The sequence below is a fragment of the Mesoplodon mirus genome, assembly GCF_964341445.2.
Source record: "Mesoplodon mirus genome assembly, chromosome: 5".
Lineage (NCBI taxonomy): Eukaryota > Metazoa > Chordata > Mammalia > Artiodactyla > Ziphiidae > Mesoplodon > Mesoplodon mirus.
In genome coordinates, this window is record NC_138980.1 from 82,137,363 (window position 1) to 82,163,641 (window position 26,279).

The 26,279-nt window shown below is 35.0% G+C and overlaps 1 protein-coding gene across 3 annotated transcripts; it reads right to left on the reverse strand.

Annotated features, from left to right (window-relative positions):
* Positions 1 to 382: 382 nt before the first annotated feature.
* CSNK1G3 (casein kinase 1 gamma 3) lies at positions 383 to 23,149 on the reverse strand. Of its 3 annotated transcripts, none has more exons than XM_082622809.1 (4): positions 23,003 to 23,149; positions 13,341 to 13,447; positions 12,803 to 12,826; positions 383 to 2,803 (listed from the first exon to the last, which is right to left on the reverse strand). In XM_082622809.1, exons 1-4 carry the CDS (start codon positions 23,117 to 23,119, stop codon positions 2,749 to 2,751), a joined length of 303 nt encoding a protein of 100 aa, XP_082478935.1. In that variant the 5' UTR covers positions 23,120 to 23,149; the 3' UTR covers positions 383 to 2,748. The 3 variants fall into 3 exon arrangements, with proteins under 3 accessions (XP_082478935.1, XP_082478934.1, XP_082478936.1); XM_082622808.1 differs by having other exon boundaries at positions 22,997 to 23,149; XM_082622810.1 differs by lacking the exon at positions 12,803 to 12,826 and having other exon boundaries at positions 22,997 to 23,149.
* Positions 23,150 to 26,279: the final 3,130 nt, after the last annotated feature.

Below are 26,279 nucleotides of genomic sequence, written 5' to 3' on the forward strand. Positions count from 1 at the left end.
AAAGTCATTCACTTAAAATTGGATTTAATAATATTTCATTTCTCTGATCATAATATGACTTCATTTTTGAAAAGGAATGAAATGATACAGCTTGTTTCCCTCGGTTTATTAGTGGCATTAGTTCTAATTAATTGCTCTATTAAGGAGTTCAGAGAAGTATAAAAAAAATTTTTTTAACTTTCATTAAAGAAAGCTTAGATACTTCCAGGTATGCACTCTTTACAATAGGGTTCCAACAAAGCAAAACAAAATCAAAAAACACAAACGAATATTCCTTTAGCTCTGCTTTTCACATTTAGTAAATTAAATAAACTGAATTTTTAAAATTCCTGTCTTCAGTAAGTGGCATTATTTTACCCATATTAGAGGAAAGGGGAAAGAGCAAGTTTAAAAAAACTACCTTTATTTTTTATTTCTTTTTCAGTTACATACTTTTAAACAGGGATGTGTTTCATTATTCAGACATTCAGGCAATGTTGACTTCATTAGTGTTGACAGAAAAGAAGCATAAAAATGCAAAACATTGTTGGCTTAACCTGAACATACCTGCATTACCTATTATTGACCAGTTTGTGTTGCCAAAAGACTTATTCCTTGGCATTAAAATGGAGCACTTAAAAATATTGCTAAAAAGCAAATGTCTACACACTGGTCTTTGCAGCAAATAAGGGTATTTATAGTTTTAAAATATTTTAAGTCCATAATTGGATTAATATACACACCTTCTTATGTATAAGGAGTTCAGATCATATAAACACTGTACAGTCCAAAAACCCTACTGAGAATAAAACTAAACAGGCTTATGATAAGAAATACAGATATCGCATGTATTTACAAATATCATAGACACACAAATTTGGTCAAATACTGTAAAGAAAGAAGTGGTTTCACATTATAATGGCCAAAACATCCATCTACCTTGCTCAAAGCAAACAAAAATAAAAACTCAGTATGTAACTCCTGTAGTTTAAGACATCATGACAGTATACAAATAGATAAAATGGAAACTGTTGACCAAATTATACAACAAGTGTTTTCTAGGCTGAGTGTAGGTCTTTAAAATCAAGAACTTATAAAGATCATTTATAGATTCAGAGCAACAATGATAATGTCCTGATCTGCGGTATTCATATGGGTGCCTAATTCATCAAAAACAATGCACTGAACTTTTGGCTAATAAGAAAAATAAATTACAAAGTACAGTTAAATTCCTGTAAATGCAATAATGTCAAAAATGTAGATTTATTTACTTTAATTACATATTTTAAATGTTACCTTGAGACAATAAAAATAAATAAGCATGCCCGGAGGCACACACTTAAAGACAACAAGGGGCTGAGTGGAAGGAGTAAGCAACAAGTTCATAAATGAAAGGTGAATGTGAGATTTGAACAACATAATTATCTTTCTAGCCAGTCTTTTTGTCTTAACTCTCCTTGCAAATTCTGGCTAGTAGAATGTGACAAAAGTATACCTGTGTCTTCATGGCTTAAAACAAAGCATACTTGAAAAGTGGAATGGGTTTCCTTTTTTTACAGAACCATTACTTTGTTCATATGCAGGCACTTCAAAAAGACTATGGGGACAAAGCACCTGACCCATCCTCTCCAAAATAGTTTTCAATCATCAAAATTATGCTAAAAAGTAGGAAAATTCCAGAGAACCAGCAAAGTTGAATACAAGAGACTAATGTGCGCAGAGGGCAATAAAGTGACCCCGTTTTTATTGCTGAGGGTCTTTTTTTTAAATCAAAGGGCAAATAATTAATAAACAGACACCATTGTGTGGCACATCCAAAGTTTTCTGCTTAAGGAGAATGTAATCGTTCAGCAGCAGGTTTCAGTGGGATCTCCTTAGACTTCAGCCTCATATGATGTGGTGAGATTCACATTTATTCCTTCTCCTTAGTGTATTTTTCAAAAAACTCCAACATATATCATTTCTCAAAGTATTCATTTCTTGCTGTCTAACATACATTACTATCTGGAAGCATAAAGTTACATTATACAAATATTTTGCATTTTTAAAAAATAAGCGCTTTTGCCACTTTGACAACACTGTACTTCACATAGTGGTGCAACAAAAGCAGAGCTCATATTTACCACACTACTTGTGATTCATTTTACCACTACCACCTGCCAAACCCATAGAGCTTTTTCCTCAGTACCTCTGGGCAGTAACTGTACCATGATTTCACAGAGAGAATGTTAGTATGACTCATGAATAGCAGTACCGACAGTAACAGTGAAATCAATGCAGATGTCACACAGATAATGATCTTCTCAAGGGATAACTTCTTTTAAATATTTGGGCAACTCTGTTTTCTCTGTTGCATTATCCACTGGGGAGAAAATTCCTCTTTGATTATTCTCTTACAGAAGTTATAAAAATCAGATTAGGTATATAACTGGTTGACATTTAAGATACTGTACTGCTTTCTACAACAGGAGGAGAGCTTCTGAAAAATGTTCTACAGAACTGTAATTCATCAATACCACCTCATTGGTCCATTCCATTCAATGATGGGCAAAGCACTCATGTTTTGACAAAACTTTAAAGCTTCCATAAAAGTTAAATTAGAAAAAAATACGAATGTAAGACAACCACAAAATGAAGTATGAAAGTATGACATTTTTGTTTCTAACAGTGAGTCCTTGAAAATATATGTGGTCACTACAGAGATGATTTTAATCACAAGACAGCAGATGAACATGTAAGTAACTCCCCATGATCTGTCTGTGTCCAGAGTCATTTGTGGCGCTGTATGGTTTTCCTTTTCCTTCGTTTGAAAAAACAGCAGCACCTGCAGATGGAGGGAAATACTCCTTTTATTATAAAAATACTAAAATGTTGCAAAGTAAGGCTGCATCTGTCATATTAACTTAAATGTCATAGAAAGCCACGGGCTAGTGCAACATAAACAGTGAACATACCAATGAAGCATATATATTAGTGAAACGATGGCAGAGTTGTTACTATCATTTCATCAGTGTGCCTTTTTAGAATAGCAAAACATTCTATGCAACATTAAAAGGAGCCACTAAACTGAAAAGGCTCTGCACGAAGACTAACTAAAAAGCCATAAAGTTCTGAACCCCAACTGATCCATCACATTCTATTTTAGATACTAATTTCTGGCAATGGCATGCTGTTATATAAAGTTCATCTTATGTATTCTTTCCCTTTTTTCCTGGTATTCATATATGATTGTTGAAGCCATTGTTAGAAAAGCAATAATGAGCCTAATTTGGGGATTTTATTTTCACTAAGAATTAGTTTAGATTCCAAAACTAAAAAGATAAATCCCCAAAACACTCTTCAACAAACATTTTCCATCATATTTACGAAGTCGAAGAGAGAAAATACATTAAATAAGAATGCTAAGATTGGCACTTTTAATTCTTTAGAGGTTAAAGAAGGTCAAGCTTATCATAAGTTATTTTAATTAAGGTAAAAATATGCTTAATATTTAAAATAGCATAATCAAGGTGATTCAGTTTTGCAATTGAAAACTGATTCAGTTTTTGTAGTCTATTTAAGAAATATCTGGTTTTTACTCCTAGGTGGAAAAAACATAGACATGATCCCTGAGAGAACTAGTTTTTCTCACAGTAAATTCTCCTAGTCATGAGAAGATGCAACACATGTAGAGCAATGCTGAGGTTGGTATGAACTGAGAAAATCACTGATCAGCAACTAACAAAACAAATACACACACATGTATATATATTCTAAAAGTCTAGCATTCCTTCAAATAAAGGTCTGGCCATTTCCCCCTTCCATACCTAAAAGAAAGTCAATCTATCAGAATATCAAAGTATCACATATAGAGAGGCTCCTTTTTTTTTTCCCCCCACTGAAGTCCTTACAAAGATGTTCCTTTAATTCTTACCAGCCCACCTTCAAAAACAATATTAACTCAACATTTTCAAGCTAAGCATAAAATAAAAGAGACCATGGAGCTTCAGGTGTCCTATCCAGCAAAAGATCATGGAAGATGAAATAAAGGCTAGATATCATTATTTCTGTGAAATAAATGTAAACAAAAATCCACACTGTGCAGTTAAATTACATACTCTCCACTCACATTATCTTTAGTCAAAAATAATTTCATACCATTTATTGGGATTTATGCCATAATTATGAAATCACTATGGGGCATTCAAAACCAAATTACACAATTGCATTTTTAAATTGCATTCAAGTAGTACATAATGACTAGACCATGGAATGTGAATAATTCAAAATTGTATATATCAGCTGATAAAGATTCAACTAGAAATATGTGCCGTTATCAATCTTGACGGGTTTTACTCTTATTGAGGTAACTACCAGAAAGAATGGAAATAAATTACTCAATCAAGGGCCTTAAAAAGAGACACCACTGTAACAGAAGACTCTAGGCACAATATATTTTTCCTAGACTTAGAGAAGTAAGTCAAATTTTTCTGTTAGGTACCTAATACTTTCTCAAACCTGTTATGTATATTTTCTAAAATAAAAAAGCAAAACAAAAAACTACTAGGAGATAAAATCATTATTCTAAAAGGAACCTTTCAATTAAAAACTTAGAAAAGAGTTAGAAAATGTCCATATTGTAAAAAACAAAATATTAAAAAATTGGTATTTAAAAGAAAAACCAAATAATTAGAATATTAAATTTAAGAATATGGTCATATATCAATGGAATTTTATTGTTTAATATAAAGTTGTATTAACAATGTTCACTGTTCCTAAATAATGTCATTTGTCTTTTCAAATTCCAAAGTATATTCTTTTAAAAAGTTTTCTACTAATAAAGTGTTGTAAGGTATACATAAGCCTTTTGGAATGGGGAATTGAATATCATAGATGTTTTGATGAACAAGTTCAAGTCTCAGCTTTACCACACTTGAATTAGCACTTCACTTTGTCTGATTTATTTTTTACCATTAATCTGCTTTCAGTTCTGAGAGTTGAGTGCTTCCTATTTCCTAGGTAATCTTTCCTTCCATTGTGTAAGTATTGTTGAACACAGAAAACTACTCCAAGCATTTATTTAAGATTAAATAAGATCTTCAAATGCATTATAATTGTAGAGAACTTTTAAAATCAAAAGCAATCTAAAAAAGACATCTATTTTTTAGAAATAAATCCCACTGAATAGAGTATACCCTTGAAATAGATTTGCCATTTGCCCAAGTAGAGCTGGCATGCTATTAAACTGACTACCACCAGAGGACAGCATTACTTTATGCAATATGAATGCATCCAAGTACAGAGAACAGAGATGCTCTCAAAATATGGTATACTTACAGCAGTTAAGAAAGAAATTGATATTAACCGTGTGGCTGACTTCTTAAAAGTCATTATCAAAACAGCTGATTTATAGTCTTAGTGATTAATGAATTAGGTCTCATCTCAATTGCCCTGGGCACTCAGTCTAAAACAGTTTCTCGCATATGGCCACTCTGACACATGACCATGTTATTTTCCTCTCAGTACATAGTACTAATCTGAATTTATTTTATTTATTTATTTATTATCTACCTCCACATAGAATGTAAGTTTCCTAAGGTCTTGCTCACAGATACATCCCACAAATGGGCACAAAATTGGTACTCATTTAATACCTATTGAATTAATGAATGATTTGCCTCATAAATGCAACTAACTTCTAAAGTAAGAACCTGGTCAAAATTCTAAAGCATGTTCTAAAGCTAAAGTTCTTACCCTTGGGCCACAGACCCTAGTGAAACCTTACAAAATACAGATTTTAGTGCCCGTGGAAGCTTTTCTGGAGAGAGATGATTTGCACCAAATTCTTAAAGGACTCTGAATCACAAGAAGCACTGCTTTCTAGATCCAACTGCCAGGTCACCCTCCTGCGTCTCCATTTGAAATATGAGGTCTCGTCCTGGATGCAATAAGCTGACCACTGGAGATACTGAGTGGACACCATGTCATCAGTTCACACGACAGCAGGCAAATGCGTAAAAAGAAACCATGTAATTTTAACTTAGTACAGTTGGGGTGCAGGTGGTATCGGAAACAACAACTGCAAGTAACAGCACAGATTCTAGGAATCAGCACATAGAGAAGTTTTCACAGATGACGTGAGCAAGTTATTTTATCAATAAATTAAATTATCTGGTCTTAGAAAATAACTCACACCTTTACAATTTTCAAGGATATTTTCTCTCCTTGCTGCTCAGTGGCTACATTTTCTTATCCACTATTTCATACCTCATGTGGGGTCTCCTCAGATCTAGGCTACTGACAACTACCTTGGGGAAAGAATAAGCTGACCAGACATTTAAATCATGTTCTTGTCAATGATTCTCTTTTTCTTGGCTCTTTCTTGATTATTCCTTGTGTGGTTCCAGTGAGCCAATACGCCCTCACAAGTCAGGTTCATACTTCTGACCTGATCATTTGGTGGCTAGCCTAGAAGCTTTGAAGCCACATCTCTAGTCTTAAATCATTTGGGAATAAATGTTAAGTTCTGCTTCTGATGAACATTAAGGCTGTTGCTTGAAATACTGTTTAGGTAGGAAACAAGAAATCATGATGGGTCAATGTCCTAAACTCTGTAGAAAACATAGATGATAATAGCCAAGGTTTTCCTATTGACATCACACCACCATTTCCCGTTATTGATTGCCCTTTTCTTCTTGGAGAATATGGCTTGTCTTCCTGGATTTATGTCATATACTTTCTTCTCAAAAGTCTACCCAGAAACTGAAGCATGTTCCTCTGTCTGGATCTGAAGTTTTGGGGGTTTTTTTAATTTAAAATAAAGTTTCTTCTTGATTTTACATTCTTTTTTTTTAATCATTTTTACTGCAGTATAATTGCTTTCCAATGGTGTGTTAGTTTCTGCTTTATAACAAAGTGAATCAACTATACATATACATATATCCCCATATCTCCTCCCTCTTGCATCTCCCTCCCACCCTCCCTATCCCACCCCACTAGGTGGTCACAAAGCACCGAGCTGATCTCCCTGCTTCTCACTAGCTATCTATTTTACATTTGGTAGTATATATAAGTCCATGCCAGTCTCTCACTTTGTCCCAGCTTATCCTTCCCCCTCCCCGTGTCCTCAAGTTCATTCTCCCATTCTCTACGTCTGCGTCTTTATTCCTGCCCTGCCCCTAAGTTCTTCAGAACCAGTTTCTTTACGATTCCACATATATGTGTTAGCATACAGTATTTGTTTTTCTCTTTCTGACTTACTTCACTCTGTATGACAGTCTCTAGGTCTATCCACCTCACTACAAATAACTCAATTTCGGTATTTTTTATGGCTGAGTAATAGTCCATTGTATATATGTGCCACATCTTCTTTATCCATTCATCTGTCGATGGACACTTAGGTTGCTTCCATGTCCTGGCTATTGTAAATAGAGCTGCAATGAACACTGTGGTACATGACTCTTTTTGAATTATGATTTTCTCAGGGTATATGCCCAGTAGTGGTATTGCTGGGTTGTATGGTAGTTCTATTTTTAGTTTTTTAAGGAACCTCCATACTGTTCTCCATAGTGGCTGTATCAATTTACATTCCCACCAACAGTGCAAGAGGGTTCCCTTTTCTCCACACCCTCTCCAGCATTTATTGCTTGTAGATTTTTGATGATGGCCATTCTGACTGGTGTAAGGTGACACCTCATTGTAGTTTTGAGTTGCATTTCTCTAATGATTAGTGATGTTGAGCATCATTTCATGTGTTTGTTGGCAATTGGTATATCTTCTTTGGAGAAATGTCTATTTAGATTTTCTGCCCATTTTTGGATTGGGTTGTTTGTTTTTTTGATGTTGAGCCGCATGAGCTGCTTGTAAATTTTGGAGATTAATCCTTTGTCAGTTGCTTCATTTGCAAATATTTTCTCCCATTCTGAGGGTTGTCTTTTCGTCTTGTTTATGGTTTCCTTTGCTGTGCAAAAGTTTTTAAGTTTCATTAGATCGCATTTTTTAATTTTTGTTTTTATTTCCATTTCTCTAGGAGGTGGGTCAAAAAGGATCTTGCTGTGATTTATGTCATAGGGTGTTCTGCCTATGTTTTCCTCTAAGACTTTGATAGCGTCTGGCCTTACATTTAGGTCTTTAATCCATTTTGAGTTTATTTTTGTGTATGGTGTTAGGGAGTGCTCTAATTTCATTCTTTTACATGTAGCTGTCCAGTTTTCCCAGCACCACTTATTGAAGAGGCTGTCTTTTCTCCATTGTACATCCTTGCCTCCTTTATCAAAAATAAGGTGACCATATGTGTGTGGGTTTATTGGATCTGAAGTTCTTAGCTGTCCCTACAATGACTCACTGGCTCATCCTCTGGTTGAGGGACTGTTGGTACCTGCCAGACCCCACCCACTTAGGACTCCAGAACCTAGCCTCTCCTTGTCTGGTTGATGAGTATACCGAAAATATCTTTCATGACATCTAAACTTTAGTGCATTGACAAAGGATTTTTCCCCTTAAAACTTGGAGTGTAATTTCATTTCTCTAGGTCTCTCGATTATAAAAATGAGAAACTGTTTGGTTAGGCTAGTAAGTTTAGATCAGAGAGCAAGACCATGTAACTACTCTAACTAAGAACTTGCAGACCCATCCTCACCTTCAATTTCTTCCTCTCCATCCATGTGCAATTAGTTCTTCAAGTCTGAAATGACTTTTAAAATCTCCCCACCCTCTCATGCTGGCTTAGTTCATAACTTCTTGTCTCCACCACGGCCAAGAGCCTTTTAACTGACTTCTAGTGTAAGACCCTCCTCTCTCCAATCTGCCATCCAAACTTCCCCCATCATAATATGGCCATGCCCTTTTCCTCTTAAATCTCAGCAATGGTTCTCCACTGTCTGAGGCATTAAGTCCACACAGCTTTTAAAATTTGGTTCCAACCTATTTTTACTCTCCTCTCAGTCTCATCCTCCATCAGCCTTCCTTACCAGGCAGCCTGTACTTTAGGAGGAAGGAAGGAAAGGAGGGAGGAAGGGAGGGAGGGAGGGAAGGAGGGAATGGAGATTTTCTGCAATCTGAGGAACCCCAGGAAGCAATGTAAGTCTCAAACTGCTGAATTAATTTTCTTAAGATTCAATCTGATTATACCATTTATTGGCTTAAAACCCACAGCATGCTTTCTTGTGCTAAGAAAGATCATGTCCAATTTATTTATATTTTACCTTGCTACTAAAGGCCCTTGGAGATTGGGCACTTAGCCTATCTCAGTTCCCATTAATATATTCACACTCTCTATGTGCACAGGTTACTACTCAAACTAACCCATTCTTTCCTTGCTCCACAGTGTTGCTCAACCTCTTCTTCTCTCTGACCCCCATTACCTTGCCAAATCATACTCATCTTTGAAAACTACTGCAAATGTATCCTTACCCACGAAGACTTCCTGATCTTCAGCTAGAAGTGCATACTCCAGTCTCTGAACTCCATACTGCTAATCCTATAATACCTTGCTTTAGACCAGTGATTCTCAATCCTGGTTGCTCCTTAGAATCGGCTTCAAGGCATTTTCAAAATACTGGTAACCAGACCCTACCACTCAGAAAGTACAGCTTAAGTATTGGCATATTTTTAAAACTCCCCAGATGATTGTGATATGAAGCCAGGGTGAGAACCACTATGTAAAAGTCACTGGTGTACTTACTATCTTCTCTAATGGAACAAAAGGGCTTTGACTTATCTTTATAATCACCATATTACCAAACACACAATACTGTTCAGTAAATGATGCAAAGGGGGAAAAAAAGAGAAACAGAGAAACAAAGGAAAAAAGATGACTTCACAATACTTAAAAACTCAATAACTAAACTTAAAGGAAGCCTTGTTCTCCTAAATTCCTGGAAGAAATGATGAGGGTGCTATCATTTGTATCACCTGCCTTAAAAAAAAAAATTCTCCACTACAGTAAAAAATGGTAAGGCAAAATCTCATTACTAATTAAGGAGCCACTTTATCTTGGGGGAAGAGACTATTTTCCATCACTTGGAAATCATACATTTACCCCATGAGGTACTATTCTAGGAAACATGAGACTCTAAAATATCCATTGTAGAATACATTCTAGTAATGAGATGGGGTGAGAGGGATCTCTGCCAATCAGAGGTAAGAAGAAAAGAAGGAAGTAGGAAACAAATTCTGAAAAAGAATTCTAAGGAGGTCTCTAGCTACCCATAAAATGGTGGAAGAGAGAAGAGAAGCATTAGATGCAATTCAGAAAAAGAAATCATGCTCACATTTCTTAATCACAGACTAAGAGGATATAAGGAATGCAATAATAAGCCTGTAGGAATGTCAGAATAACCCTGATTAAAGACAAGACAAAATGTGTGTTTTAAAAGAGTTTTTAACTAGTGGAGAGTTAGGGAAGTTCTGAGGATTTCTGTAACCCATCTGGAATAAAGCTTCACTGAAATCATGGATTGCTATCCATTTTTCTAAATAACTGCTTTATTCAGATATAATTCACACATCATTAAATTCACCTTTTAAAAGTGTACAATTCAGTGGTTTTTAATATATTCAAAGAGTTTTGCAGCCCTCACCGCTACTTAACTTCAAAACATTTTCTTCACCCCATAAAGAAACCATATAACCTATCAGCAGTCACTCCCATCTTCCTCAAAGCTGCCGGAGGCAATCACTGTCTATTTTCTGTCTCTATATATTTGCTTATTCTGGATATTTCATGTAAATGGATCATATAATACATGGCCTTTTATGTCTGGCTTGTGTCACTTAGCATCATGTTTTCAATTTCATTTTTTATACTGTTAACTGATAGTCCACTGTATGGATACACTACATTATGTAGTCAATTATTTAGTAATAATTTGTTGAGGTCTTGGGGATCTTAAGATAAAAAAGACCTTGTTTTTAAGAAATCCAAGAAGTTTCAAGAAGTGAGAGATAGATAAAGAGAATAACATATCAATGGCCGACTTAAGGAACTGACGGAACACAGACTTCAGAATGGAAAATGAGGCTGGGAAAGACAGGCAGGAGCCAGACCATGAAAGGCATGAAGGGCCTGGTGCCTTGCCAAGTGATCTAGACTTGATGCTCTATGCAAAAGAGAACCTCACTTCAGGAAGAGCCTTCCCACCATTTTCCTTTTTCTCATCTTCCAACACCTACAGATAAAAACCCAAACCATAAATACACACACACACGCCCATCTCAGCTAAATAAATTATTACTCATTCTTCAAAGCCCCCTCCAAAAAAGCATTCTCTGACTATCCCGTCAGTAAACACTCATTTTCTTTACAAGCTCTAACGGATTTTTCATATCTTTTTCATAGTATTTATCATACATTGATAAATGCTAAAACAACTGCAATTACCCCCAACTGGAGTATGATATACTTAAGGGCAAGGATAGTATCAGATATTTCTGAAATCCAAGCAGTGTAACTGTTGAATGAATACATGGAAAAATGTAATAGATTTGGTGGAAAGCAGGTCTCTCGGAGGATGCGAACACAGAAGAGCCAGTTTCAGTGAAGAGTGGTGTGAAGGTAAAAATACAGAACACTGACGGAAGAGGCACAAGCCTGGGAAGAGCACAGATGAGAGGTCACTGGCAGCCGGAAGCGGAGAAACAGATAGGTGTGATAATGGCAACTGAGCACCTGCCATGTGCCAGACAAAATACCTGTGCTTTATCACATTTAATTTTCTCAACAACCTATGAGGCAGCTATTATTAGCCTCATTTTACAGGAAAAGAGACAAGCTTGATGAAGGAAACAAACAGTGGCAGAAGTAGGATTCTACAACCTACGTTTAATTGCAAAGGCTATGTGCATTCTTATCTGCCACATGCCACCCACCTTTATAACTCTGCTTAAGATTGCACAAGCACATATATACTGTTGCTTTTATTTCTGACGTAAAAATACAAAAGTACGTAGCTGACTAATTATATCCTGAAATCCACCAAACTAAGTCATACTGACCATGAATAAATTCCAGAGTCAAACTGGTTAAAATGGACATTTGATCATTACTCTTTAAAAAGAAATATCCACAAACGTTTCCTCATCTTGCAGCCAGCAAATGAGCACTTATGTAAGGTTCCCTTTGGATATGAGTAGATGAGTAAATGTTCCAAAATTTACTAATTTAAACAACTGTCTTTATTCACTCCAAGGCTGACTCAAAATTTGTCCTGAAATTGAGCGAAGCATTTTAAACACAGCATTATAACTAAAGGCAAGGGCAAGAAAATAGTTTAAATTCAACATTATTGCAACAGATAAGAATATTATTTTTCATAATATCTGTAATTAGTAGGAACTATTTAGATGAGGATTATTCATAACACTCTCTCACTATAGTTTATCATGAAATTTATCAATGTATATCATGTGTATTCAATGGCAATATAATTAGTAAGTGAAATACTGGTTTAGTGATACTATTGCTATGGGTATTTAACAATTACAAACAGGAAAAAAAGAAAGCTTAACTCAAAAACTTGCCTTTCTATTTAAAATAGCAAATAAAGCCTTGTGTTACAAAACAAATACATAAGCGCAAGCAAGGTTGGTGTATCATCTACTCAATAAAAAAGTGCCCCCAAATCTATGTCACTTGAAGCAAAAAAGTTGCAGCAGGCAAAAGAGCTCCTCAATTATTTCTTGCTTTTCAGAGCTAATGTAAATGACATCAAATACTTTTGGACAACTTTTACCAATTATAATTTCTATGTTGAAAAGTTTGTTTTTAAAAAACACAAAATGGTGCTAAATCTTTGAAATTACAGTCAACGGAGCTATTTCTGCCTGCCTACACTTGAGAACTCACCACATGTTCAACACTTTCTGGCAGCTAAACACAAAAAAAATACAAGGAAAAAGAGAGAGAGAGAAAGAGAGATCATCAGAAACTGCCCACATTGAAATTATCACATTGTTTTTCAAGCTTAATTTTTTTCCAAGCAGAACTATTATAATTTACTTTAACAAAAAAAAGTAACTTAAAACTAATATTAATACATGCAGCATACAAAATTATTTATTCATATGTTTACAGAAAAAATGAGCATCTATAATATAGCAATAACTTTCATGCATCTACATTCCTAAAAATAAAAAAATGCTGTTAACTCTAAATAAGAATTTGAGCATAGTTCTTAAATAACTATTTTTGTATTATTAAAACATCTACTGAAATAGCTCTATTTTAAACTTAGTGATTAAAATAATTAAACATACAACTTGTTTTGCATGCATCTATCTATTCCTTGAAAAAAGTTTCCTTAAATAACTGTAATGACTATAAATCTCAAACATGCACAGTTTAAGAAAAAAAAGTTACTAAATCAGGCAAAACCAATACATACTTGGTTTCATCCATCACTTCTACTTCCGTAGGGGCTGTGATAGGTGCATTTGAACGTCCTGCAGTAGGGTCATCTGTGTTTAATTCTCCATTTGTAGAACTTACAACCTGCAAAAAAGAAAAAATACACATACACACAAACACACACACAAAGTAATAGGTTATACAATGATAAACATAAAGTATTTAAATCAGAAAGTTAATATGAGGAACACAAAACAATTAGTATGCAGTTGTTCATAACTGAATATACTAATAGGTCTACATTTTATTAAAGATAAGGTCACTCATTATTTGCTTTGCAACTTACTTCCTTTTCATCTTGAGATCTGTCCTCTGGTTTTTAAGGCTAACGCAATCAGTTCCCTCTTGTGTGCCAATATCTTTTGGTACCTTGCTACATCATGAATTACTTCCTTTGGAAACTTCAATATTGTTTCTTCCAATGGATCCTTCATTTCAATCAGTAATCATGCTCAGGTCTCACTCTCATGTTGCCCATTCATTCACCCAGTTGTTCAAGCTCCAAATCCAGAAGTTACTGTGATTCCACTCTTTGACTTAAACCATCAGCAGATCCGCTTAAATCCTCCCCTGACACACACCCCAAACCTAATCGGTCCTCCCCACTCTATGACTACCAGATCTGCAGTCCAGACCACATTATCTCTTGAGTGAAGAAGAGCAAAAACCTATTATTGGTCTGCTTTTACCCGTGTCCACCTCTCATTAATGGATTGTCTACACAACAACCAAGGTGCTCCTTTTAAGATGTAAATTAGATAACACATAATTCTCTGCTTAAAGCTCTTCTAATGTCAACTTCCTGGTTTCATTTAAAATAAACATCCATACTCTTTACTCCAATTTACAAAGCCCCACAAGATCTGAATCCTGCCTACCTCTCTGATCTCATAGCACTTTCCCTTTGCTCACTAGCCTCCAACCAATGTCAAGGTTATTTCCACCTTAAGGCCTTGGCACTATCTATTCTCACTCCCTGGAATTCTCTTCTTGCTTATTGTCTGTCTTCTTACCTTTCAGATTCTCAGAGAACATCTCTAAAACAGGACTTTACCAACATACAAGCTAGAACTTCCATGAAGACACACTCTTACATGTTATACTTCACTTTTAATTCTTTGTATAGCATTTATCCATGTTGATGTTTTTCTGATTGACTGATTGATGTGTTTCTTGATACCCACCCCCATCTCCATTAAAATTAAGCTCCATAACAGCAAGATCCTTGTGTTGTTCCCCAAGAGATTTCCCCACTCTATCTGGCACAGAATAGGCACTCAATAAATACTTGTTGAAATAAGTGAATACATGCATGCATGTATGAAATCTTAAAGCAAGATAAAAACCATAACAAAACTCCCAAATTCTCTTGGTCTTACAAAGTGACCTTACTGTCTTATCTCTTGTTTTCCTCCAAACTTCTTGAAAACTATTGTCTTAATTTCCCACTTCTATTTCTATAAAATTCTCCATTTATTCCTTAACTCCTCCCAATCTACACTCTGTCCCTACATCAGAACTCAAATAAGAGTTTATTTGAAGGTTGCCAATGATTCCTAGAAAATATGCTAATAGTCTTTGTTCAGTCTTCATTTGCCTGCACATCTCCCTATGACTTGGCACCAGCTAATAACTTTGGAGTAAGACGAATCTAGATTCAAAACCTAGTTCTACCACTTACCAGCTATGTGACCCTGGAAAGACATCGTACCTGGCTAAACCTCAGTGTTCTCAACTATGAAATTGGAAACATAAGTATCCATTTAATAAGGTTGATATCAGGATGAGATGAAATTAATATATAAAGCGCAGTGACTGGCATATAGTAAGAGTTCAACAAATGGTGGCCATCATTATTACTGTCAGTCTGACCTGAAGTGTGGCTTCAACTGTCATCTCTATGTAAAGGATTCCCTGAGCCTAACCACTCACCCACATGGCCAGTTAGCTAGACCAAGTTTGGCACCTCACTCAGTATTTCTAAAACCAAATTTATCATACTCCCTTTTAAATCTGTTACTTTCCCTATAGTTCCTATTTCTATTAAAGCCCTAGCCTCTTCCCAGACCTCCAGGCTCAAAAATCTAAGAATCATTTTTAATGCTTTCTCTATCTGATCTCTTTATAATGTAACAAGGGCCTAAGCATCAGAGTTGACAGGTGACTACTAGACTTAAGACTTCCATTTACGGAAGCCCACATTTCTAAAACTTAAGTTCTAAGAGGCTACAACACGTCAGGCACTGCTCTAGGAACTTGGAATACCATAGTAAACAAGAGAGACGAACATCCCTACCCTTGTGGACTTAACAGTCTAGTTTGGAGAAATATGCTCTCTCCCCACCAACTCAAGAAGAATAAACAGAAATCAATTAATGTATCTAGATTAAGTCATGATTTATATATATCCTATATGGAACAAGTAAGTACTTAGAAATGCATTTGTGCCTACAGCTGAAAATATAAAACTGCCTTCATCATCTTTAGAGGCAATCCAATGGGAGGAATACTCCTATGTCTAAGTCGCCCTCTCTGCTTCTGTGGCACCTGCTTCCTCCTTTCTGTCATTCTATTGATCTCTGTGGCTCTGTGTCAATTTTTTCTCTTAAAATTCTCCCTCTTTCTGAACACATTAAAACATACTTATTTGTTGTAATTACTGAATATAATTGGGTTCTTTATTCTTAATTTTTTAAATGTCAGAGCCTCTGCAATGAACTGGAAAGGAATTAGAAAGCAGAATTCTTATCCTATACTCTTGTATTCTCCACCACCTTTAACTAGCAGAGTGTCTTGCATGTAGTGTGGATAATCGAAACAGTTCACTGAACAATTTCCATTGTTCTTTCCTTAACAATAATTATTCAATGGGTTTCTTTTCCCACTTTTGTTCAATAGCCCTAAATAGGTGGAGGGAGGCCCCTCAACTTATAGGTAGCTCCCCAAAAGTGTCTTTCCCTACTTAAGCAGCACAAATGAAAATTTGAAACTCAAGTACTCTAAATTTCCAGCAACAGTAACTATATATGCATTATAATGACAAAATCTGATTTATGTCACTTCACAGACAGTCATAAGTGACTTTAACAGTCTTTATTTTAGTGAAATATTTCAAGTTTCATTCTTCCTGGCTGATCAGAACCAGATCAAAAGGAAGTAACATCTGACTTTATGAATTTTTTTTTTTCTTTTTTTTTTTTTTTTTTTTTTTTCGGTATGCGGGCCTCTCACTGTTGTGGCCTCTCCCGTTGCGGAGCACAGGCTCCGGATGCGCAGGCCCAGCGGCCATGGCTCACGGGCCCAGCCGCTCCGCGGCATATGGGATCCTCCCAGACCGGGGCACGAACCCGTATCCCCTGCATCGGCAGGCGGACTCTCAACCACTGCGCCACCAGGGAGGCCCTATGAATTTTTTTAATGTAATTTTCCCTGGGCTTCCCAGATTCCCTAACCCTCTGAGTAAAGGCCAATATCCCAGGGTCAGAAGAGAATCAATGTGGTGACAGAGTTCTGTGAAGCTGACCCACTTAAAAGTAGTGATGTGAGAATGTATCACAGCATTAAAATTGTTTCCACTTAAGAAAACTAGTGGTCTTTTTGCAAACAGATTTTAGAGGAAGAAACAAAGACATAATATTATAAATAATGTGTCAATATTGGCTTATTTTTGTAAGCCAATTTTTGAAGAATGATTCCATTTAGGTGACATTTCTAGAATTATAACTCACACTAGAACATAAGAGTCTCTGAAATATTAGTGTTTATCAGGCTCCTTAACGAAAGTATATCTAAAAATCACAGATGCCTTGAGGTTTGACATTTCAAAAGAAAATTCAGGGTTTTTGTTGCTGCTGTTCTTGTTCTTAAAGAAAATTTTTGTTATTTCCACTTGATAAGAAACTTAGTGCAATTCTTGTTTTAAGAGGTTTATAAAAAAGGCAACTAGGCCAAGTTTTACTATCACTGTATCAGAGTTGAAGGGGAGGCGGTGGGGAAACAGCGTGCAGCTAAGCGTGGGAGAAAAACAATGGTCCATTTAATGACTGCCTGCCCAATCTAATTCCAAAAGAAGTCATTCTCATGGACTTGAGTACAAAGATAACACATGGTATATTTGTGATCAACCATGTCAAAAGGCCAATTAATACGGTTTCCAAATATAATTAATTCAAATTAGTTACACTACTATCTTCCTAATTTGGAGTCTTGAAGAATGGTACCAAGCGCTCAGTAGAGGCACAATATATTAATTAACCAGATCTTCATCTATCCAATAAATATATTAGAAATATTAAAATATGATCTATTTTACTTACCCACTCAGCTTTTTCTAAAAGTCATCTATAAGAAAGCACACTAGTAAATAAGATATAGTTAAAAGAGTAACTTCCAAAGAGTTTATTGGACCTGTGCTAGGGTTCACATAACTATATGAAACCAACTTTCTAACATATTCTAAAAGCTATAGAGTTACAATTAATATTCTTGATATTCCAACTGATAATCCAAAGGCCCAGTGACATTCTCACTGACTTTCAACAAAGAGAAACCAAAACCGATTCTCAATCTAAAGTTCACTTACAGAAGTATTAAGCAGAGCACTCTATTCTTTGAGTATTTCAGTCTTTCGAGATGTTACTGTAAATGTTACTGGCAAAGTGCTAAATTCCTTGAGATATTTGGTTTTCTTTAATTAACAATAATCTTTTGATGTTCACACTACCTGCCCTTTGTTGCAAAACTCCTATTTATCCTAGCTCCCCCCATCACCTCCTTGGAGCAGTTCTCTAAGGGTTACTTGACATGCTGCTTTCTGGGCTTGACATCCTAAAACTTCCTGCCGAATTAAACATAACTCTAAACTCTTAGGTTGTGAATATATATTTTTAGTCGACAAAACCACAGCATTTAAAAAGTCTCCTGCCTTTTGTTTTGGGAAAAGCGAGCTCAGTTTACACTATATTCTCTTCCCTACTATAGTAGTTATTAAAATCTTTCTTTACTGCCAGAAAAAAAAAAAAAAAAAGAATATCGAAACAAATGTGTAATGCTGATCTACCCCAATTATAACTAAACAAGGAATTCCCTAAACTAAATAAAAAAGATGAACTGGAAATTATTTATGTAATAAAGGCAGCAACTACTCTCCTTCCACAACCTCCCTCTCTTATTCAGACTTCAGCACCCCAGAAAACAATGAATAGAAAGATATGACTGTTCTAGTCACTCAATTCTTTTCCTTGTTAGTACCTCAGTGTTTTCAAAGACTTGATAAAGAAAACTGAAACTGGTTATCTGAAACATTTTAGAAAGGTCTGCATTAACAATCAGCATGATGGAGAACTGACTCAGATATGACATCTATTACTCCTCTGACTTTTAATCACATATGTTTTCTTACCGTTTCAGGATACATTTGTCTAATTCTTTTTCTGTTATCGTCACCTGTATCTGTATTTCGGAAGTGACACTGACTAAAATATCAGACTGCTTATTACAACAATTAATGTTATTCTTACATTTCATAATGTTATTCTGGCTGCATAACACATCTGCACCACTTGTGATTCTGTCCTTTTTTCCCCAGTGTCACACTGTTCCTTAAATGCAAAGCAGAGGAGCTTTCCAAACAATCAGAAGGTATCCCATACCATGTAAAATAGTAGTGCCCTTAACAGCTGTCTTCTTGCCTCTGCTTGCCATGCCCTCTCAGCTTTTTTTGGATCAGATTTTTAGTTAGCATCGAGCTCCATGGACTGTGTTACAGTGAAAGGCTCAACACAGTGGAATTAGAGACTAGTACTATCTGCTGCCAGCGGTACATTTTAAAACCTAATTTTGGAAATCCTGATTTGCCAGGTAGAAAATATCAGAAAGGGATAACTGACCCATCCCTTTCCCTCAACCCCCATACCCAACTAAATTCTATCTTCTAATTATCTTTCAAGTCCTTTTATTTCTCTTCATCTCCACTACCCATCATCTCTCCTCAGCTGTGGACTTTTGAGAGTTGTGTCCTTGCCTTAGACTTGTCTCCCTTCAATCTAGTCTCCAGCAAAAGTAAGCTTTGTAAATACTAACCTAATCAAGTTAGTTCTCTACCTAATTCTCTTTATGGCTACCCAATACCCTCAGACCAAAGTCCAAATTTAATAACAAGACCTTTTAGGTCCTTCACGATTTGCCTCCTGCCTACCTGTCAGTCTCATTTCTCAATACGTACCAGCTTGACCAAATTGCATTTAATTCCTCAATCTGTCAGTCTCTCCTCCACAGTCTTAGGTATGTTGTTTTCTCTGCCTGGTACACTCCTTTCTTAACCCCTTCTACCTTCTTCGACTGCTAAGCCCTACTGATTATTCACTGAAAATGTGTGAAAAAATAGAATATAAATAATACCATTTTTTCCAGGAAAACTTAACCTGCTAAACCCAAGTTAGGTGCTTCTACTATATGTTCTCATAGCACCTTGTACTTTCTCCACTTATCACACTGCCTGTTTATTAGCCTTTCCCATTAACTGAAAGCTCCACGGGGACAGGCACCATATTTGTTATTCTCCCTTTTATTCAAAGAACCTAGCACAGTGCCGAGCACCCAGTAGACATTTATATATATTTGCTGAATAATGAATAGCCAAGAAACTGAAAGTGCTAGGTTTAAGCTTCTCAGCCATATTTATTACCAGTGATTCTAAGGGGAGCAGGAGGGGGCATACTTGTTCCCCTAAGAGCTTTTCCAAAACACATAAAAGCCAAGAACAGATTCAAAATAAACTCTTTAAGGCATCTGAATATTATTCTTAGTCTCTTAAGTGGGAAAAATGTATCAAATGTATAGCATTATCCTTCTGGTTAGTAAATTAACATGATTTCACTAAAGATACAGAATAAAATTAGATAAATCCCATTTCACAATGCATTCGTTTGGCTGTATCTCTATACTTCACTTCTCAGAGATGGATAAAAATACTAGTCAAGTTTCTTAATTTGCAAAAGTAATAGATTATTCTACTGTTTAGTACTTCCTAAGCCCCAGCCTCTATGCTAAATACTTTTAAAATTCTCACAACAAAACCATGAGGTAGAGCTATTATTATCTCCATGTCACTGATGAATAATCTAAGGTACAGAATTTGAACTTACGCTTATGCTGCTCACCACAATTAAATCAACTTGGTAACCTATATGTCTGATCTGTAATAATATACATAATAATTGTGAAAAGATAAGGAGTTCAAATGTAGACTCCAACGTGCAGTTCCTATTAAAAGAACATGTGAAATAATGAGTATCTGAGGATTTTTCTGTAGGTCCAGTCAGCTGGCATACATTTTATTAACAGATACCAACCTACTTATTTTGGAAATGTCTTTCCTGAGAAACCATTTGATGGTATGTCCTTAGTATCTGTTGAGGATAATTTTATCAATTGCCATTTAAAGTCTTTATATTTCTTGCAAAGCTAATACTTGAAACATTGTTCAACAGGTGGTTTAAGAACCATAGAACAAAGAACCTCAAGGCAAATTTTACTCATACTTTTGTATTAGTAAAAAGATTTTTCTCTTTATCAGATAATGAGAATGAAAGAACACATTGTTTTCCTTTCTTCCTTCATTCAAAGTCAAATATAGTATTCAATTATCGTAATAATCATATTAGCTCAGATTTAAGGCACTTTTATTTCCACTATTATTAATTTTTAAATTACAATTTCATTAGTCCAATTATACCAGTGTCATATTATAACTTTTCAAATTTTGAAAGTGGGTAGGATAAAAATTATAAATAAATTCAACATTTTGGAGTGGGGCAAGATTCAGGCATGATCTTACTTAGGCTGCTAGCAAATTCTTCATGACAGTAAAACTACCTTAATGTTCATCACATCAAGTTAGTTAATTCCGGAAGTAAATGAAAAATAATATAAAATTTTTTGTCTTACTTATGTATTACCAGAATTCTAGTAAGTAAACTGATCACTTACGGAATATTAGAATGAAGCCAGATGTAATCTCTACAAGGCAGAAAAGTTTTAAAGAGATGATGAGAGATGAGCAGAGTTGAAATATATCTTTGAGAACATGTGAAAAAATAGAACAAAGTTTTTGAGTGATGAGCCAATAATCAAACTCATTCACCCTTTGATAGTCCAAAGAGATTCCATGAGCCATCTTTGGGAATTCCACAAAGTAAGAAAAAACTAAAGATAAATTTGTGGTAATGGTACAGAAGTGGTAGGAGAGCTTTCTAATAGTGTCTTAACTATTACAGATTTCCCTGAACACTGAGCAAGACACCTGCTATAAAAACATACAACACTTAGAAACACGTAAACGTATACAGATACATACACAATCCAGTTTGTGTTTATGGGAATTAAATATAATTTTCTCAATTAAATTTCCAGTGATATGAATTTGGGTCACAAAAAATTTTACAATTCAGGCACCCTTGCCTCTGAATCCCTCACTCTAGACTTTGACAGCGCTATTCAAATACTTCTGGTACACACATGACTGAAAGTTCCATAGACTACGAAGTTCTTTAAAAAAATTTGGTTTCACAATTTAAACTACCTCTAAAAGTTAAAGATGGGAAAAACATGATAACTAGTAAGAACTGATCTTTTAGAATTCAAATCAATAAAGAATAAAACCCAAGCACAGATTCAGATTACATATGTGTGTGTGTATGCATATATATGTATATATACATACTAAGAAAAATGCAGATTTGGTAAAACATAATAGAAAATTGTTCAAGTGGAAATATGTGGAGGAAAAAAAATCAAATCTAGGTTCTAGATTGAAATGGATTGAGATAACATTTATCATCTCAATTACTTTAAACCAGCATTCAGATTACCTTAAACTGACATTTTTAAAAGAACTAAGAGACTCAGTAATCTTTTTCTAATTTTATAATACATACAAAAGGTTAAAATTTAGGGGGGCATGTGAGGGCAGAATATAGTAGCTATCTCTAAATATACTGAAAAGGGGAAAAAAAGGAACACGTCAAAAAGAATAAGGGACAGCTTTAAATTTTTGTAAATATCCAGAAAATTGAGGGAAATATTTAATAAATACTTGTCCTTGAAATTATTTTCTCCATGTGCTATTTTCTCCAAGTACAAACAAAATATATCATGATAAAATTAGGGTCATGTTTATTTGACCAATTAATCAGAAAGTACATTCTAAGGACTGAGGATGAAAAAGTTAGATATCTAGTTAACTAGTTTGAAGGAGGCAAAATCAATGAAAGGAAAAAGATATAAAAAATGTTCTCTTACTTAAAGCATGAAAAAAGACTGAGCTTATTATTGGAAAATCAAGTTTAACACATATTTCAAGTAATACATTTTGTTTTTCTAACCTATTGTGAGTACAACTTACTTAAATACTGTGGCATATGCTTGCAAAAATGAACAAAGGCAAAATCTTAGTATCCCTGGTGGTCTTGCTAGACCATGTTAATTCTGCTTTTTGGTTAAATACAAAGGAATAGAATTATGGAGGTTCAGCAACAAGTTTTTCATTAGGATATGAAATCATGCCATGAGTTCCAAAAAGGGTTAGTTGTATAAATTTGGGAAATAATCACTCATGCAAAAATCAGAAAATACCTGTACCGAGCCACCATGTCTGTCTGCTGCAAGGTGAGCTCTCAAATGATGGGGATTTGCCTGCTGGGAGTCCCAAGCTGCCCTGTGGTCTGCCGACTGCCATTTATTTAATGCATGTGGCATGCATGGAAGAAGAGAAACCCAAAATGTTAAACATCTCATCCTTATAATATAGAAAACAAACGTATAAAAGGAAATTTAAAATACCCTTACTATTCTGAGTCACAAATGCAGTTATCTTTGCATATTGAACATGGAGAGATTTCAGTTAAAATGCTACAATAATGTAATGATCAACCACAAAAATAAAATAGAATCACAGAATTTTAGAAGTGAAAGGACTTTAGATATCACAGACTCCACTCGCTAACTTTATAAAGTTAACAAAAATTAGAGAGGTAAAAATGACGTGGTCAAGAAAGTACTCCAAATAAACCATGAAATGTTTTAAAAAGGCATCCACTATATTTTCTTACAGTAGAGGTCCCCATTAGTTTTCCGATGAGGAACTACTTCTAGCAAGGTGAATAAAAAGATAGTACTCAAATAGCCATACTTAAGGTCCCAGAAAACTTTTCTCTTCTTGCTTAGTACCCTGTTTCTGATTGTGAGGATAATACAAGAAAACAGAAAAATTCTTCGAAAAGCGAGAAGTGCTATATAGAATACCAAGAGGATATGGTAAACAATTTTTTTAAGTGACAATCTTACATATATGAATCTCTTTGCCTCCTTGATCTTTTTATCTGGTTCAAATTAAGAAACCCATTTCCATGAAATAGGCTGATAATTCTTGAAGCTTTTAGATGACTTGGCACACTTGTATGGCAATAACCACAAACTAATAATAATCTAGTAACAGAATTAGGAGTAACTGCTTAATAGGGGTCAATTTCTATGTTTCAGGAAAATGTGGACAGCACTAATAAGAAGAGGGGGAAGCTTTACAATATTTAAGTTTCTATTACATGTTTGGTTCTGCATTAGCTGCTTTATATGTGTTATCTTATTTTTGAGATAGATAGTATCACCCTCATCTTACTGATAAAGACACTGAAACATTAAATACTTCTCTAAGGTCATAGAGGTAGCAAAGAGTACACAAAGGATTCAAACTGAGAGCCTACTGCTCTTCCAATATTACTACCTAGCTCCTTATCACAATTACATTATGTTCTAAAGACTTCAGGGCTCTTTTCTTTCTTTTTCAACCAAAGTAAGGAAAATCTTGCCACGAAGTGCCAAGTACACTGGGCTATACGGAGCCTAAGCATATCAGGAGCCAGAGTAACCCTGTAGGGGAAGAGATGTTGAAATCAAGTGGACACAAAGAATAAATGTTCTGGCACTAAACTTCCTAAATTAAACTGTACAACGAAAAACTACATTCTGTGGCATGAAATATGTCATCAAAACAATTATGACAGTTCTATAATATCTTTTCATTAAATCCTCCAAATTTATCACCAGAATTTAGCAGATTTGTAGGGTTAAAGTGAAATAAATTAGACAAGACCAAATCTTAACAAGATGAAAGAATGAAAATCATACTAAAAGAGAGACAAAGATCTAAATGTTGCCTAGGACAGCAGGCAACATTTGGGAACCATGGACCTTTTAAGAAGACAGTAAGAGCTATGCAACCTCGCCTCAGGATAAACATTTGCATGCACCCAACATTTTCTGTAAAATTTCCAGATTCCCGGAACTTCAACCATTGACTCTAAGTTACAATTGTTTATCTGGGGACATGACAAAGGTTTCAGACATTTAAAGAATTAACCTTTCTTCTTTTGGGATTGTGAACTATGGGTTTATCACACAACTTAAGCTGTTTACTGCATCACAGATAGTTAAGAAATTTTTTCTAGATATACAATGTTTCTATCATGGTAAGAATCTGCATGTCCTGGTTTCAAATTCAATATATAAGCTATCCTAAAGGATTTCCTGAGAAGAAAACTGACTCCTTACGTTTAGTGCAATAAGTACTACATGAACAAAATATGGTTCCCACCCTCAGTGAGCTGGCAATCGAGCTAGCAAGATATATCTGACACATGTAGAAAGTTAAACTTTAAAACATTTAAATTTATTTCAACAAAAATTTAATTCAACAATAAAAGAAGAGTTTCACTTATTACAATGCCTAACAGCTCAAGTGGAGATCTTCACAAAACATGAATTACTGATCTTCTTCCACGTACATTTGAGAAATTAACTGATTTATAAAACACAAACTCCAAGTTTTGATTTCTCCCATTTCCTTCTATATACAGCATCTTATCAGAGTACTCAAGCTATCAACAAGTTGTAATTTATATTGGAAGTAATTTATATATAAGACCCTTTACTGTCCCAATTTTTCTAAGGTGAAATTATAAAACTAATCTTTTTAAATTCTCTATACTTTAAAGCATAATGTTGTTAAATATTTCTTAAATGCAGCATTTTATTTGGCAATTATTTTTAATAAGTTGTGTTTTTTCTTTGATTTCATTTCTTATTTAACCCTCACCTGAACCCTGATGGGATACAAAAAGGATAACACACTATCCTTCTCCAAAAAGGGTTATAACCCAAAATTCTAAAGGCCCTGTTTAACTCAGGGTGACAGCAAAAATTTTTACATCAAAAGGATTCAATAAAGCTTCCTTATACAAAAATGAGAAGAGTAAAAACGTTGCTCAAAAATTTCAACAGCTTCCAATATACCTTACCCAGGAAATACAAACTCTTCAATGAATCTTCTATGCCTTGTCTTGAACCTACTCTCTGCTCCAAGCCAACTGCTTATTTCTCCTCAAACATATTCTACAGTTTTAAACTTCTGCTTTATATTTTTTACTGTTCACTCTCCCCAAAATGCTCTTATCCCTTCACCTGCCTTTAAAAATTCCATTCATTCTTCAGGCTCATCTCAAAAGCCACCTTTGCCATCAAATCTTTATAGATCCTACATATTCCAATGATCCTCCTTGGCACTTTATTAATGTATTTCCTATGGTAGAGTTTATTCTGCATTGTAATGTAGTTATTTGTGAATTTATTGTAATAATGATAACAGTAATACCAGCCACAAGAGTTGAGACTTAATGAAAGCTTACTATATGCTAGGAATTAAATGCACTATTTTTATTTTATAGATGAGAACTGAGGCTTTGAGTGAATGAGTAATCTGCCCAGGGTCAAGCCATATCCAGGTATGACTGATTCCAGAAGCTGAGAGAGGTCTTAGCCACTGATTACAAAATCATTTCTTACAGGTTATATGTTTTCCTTA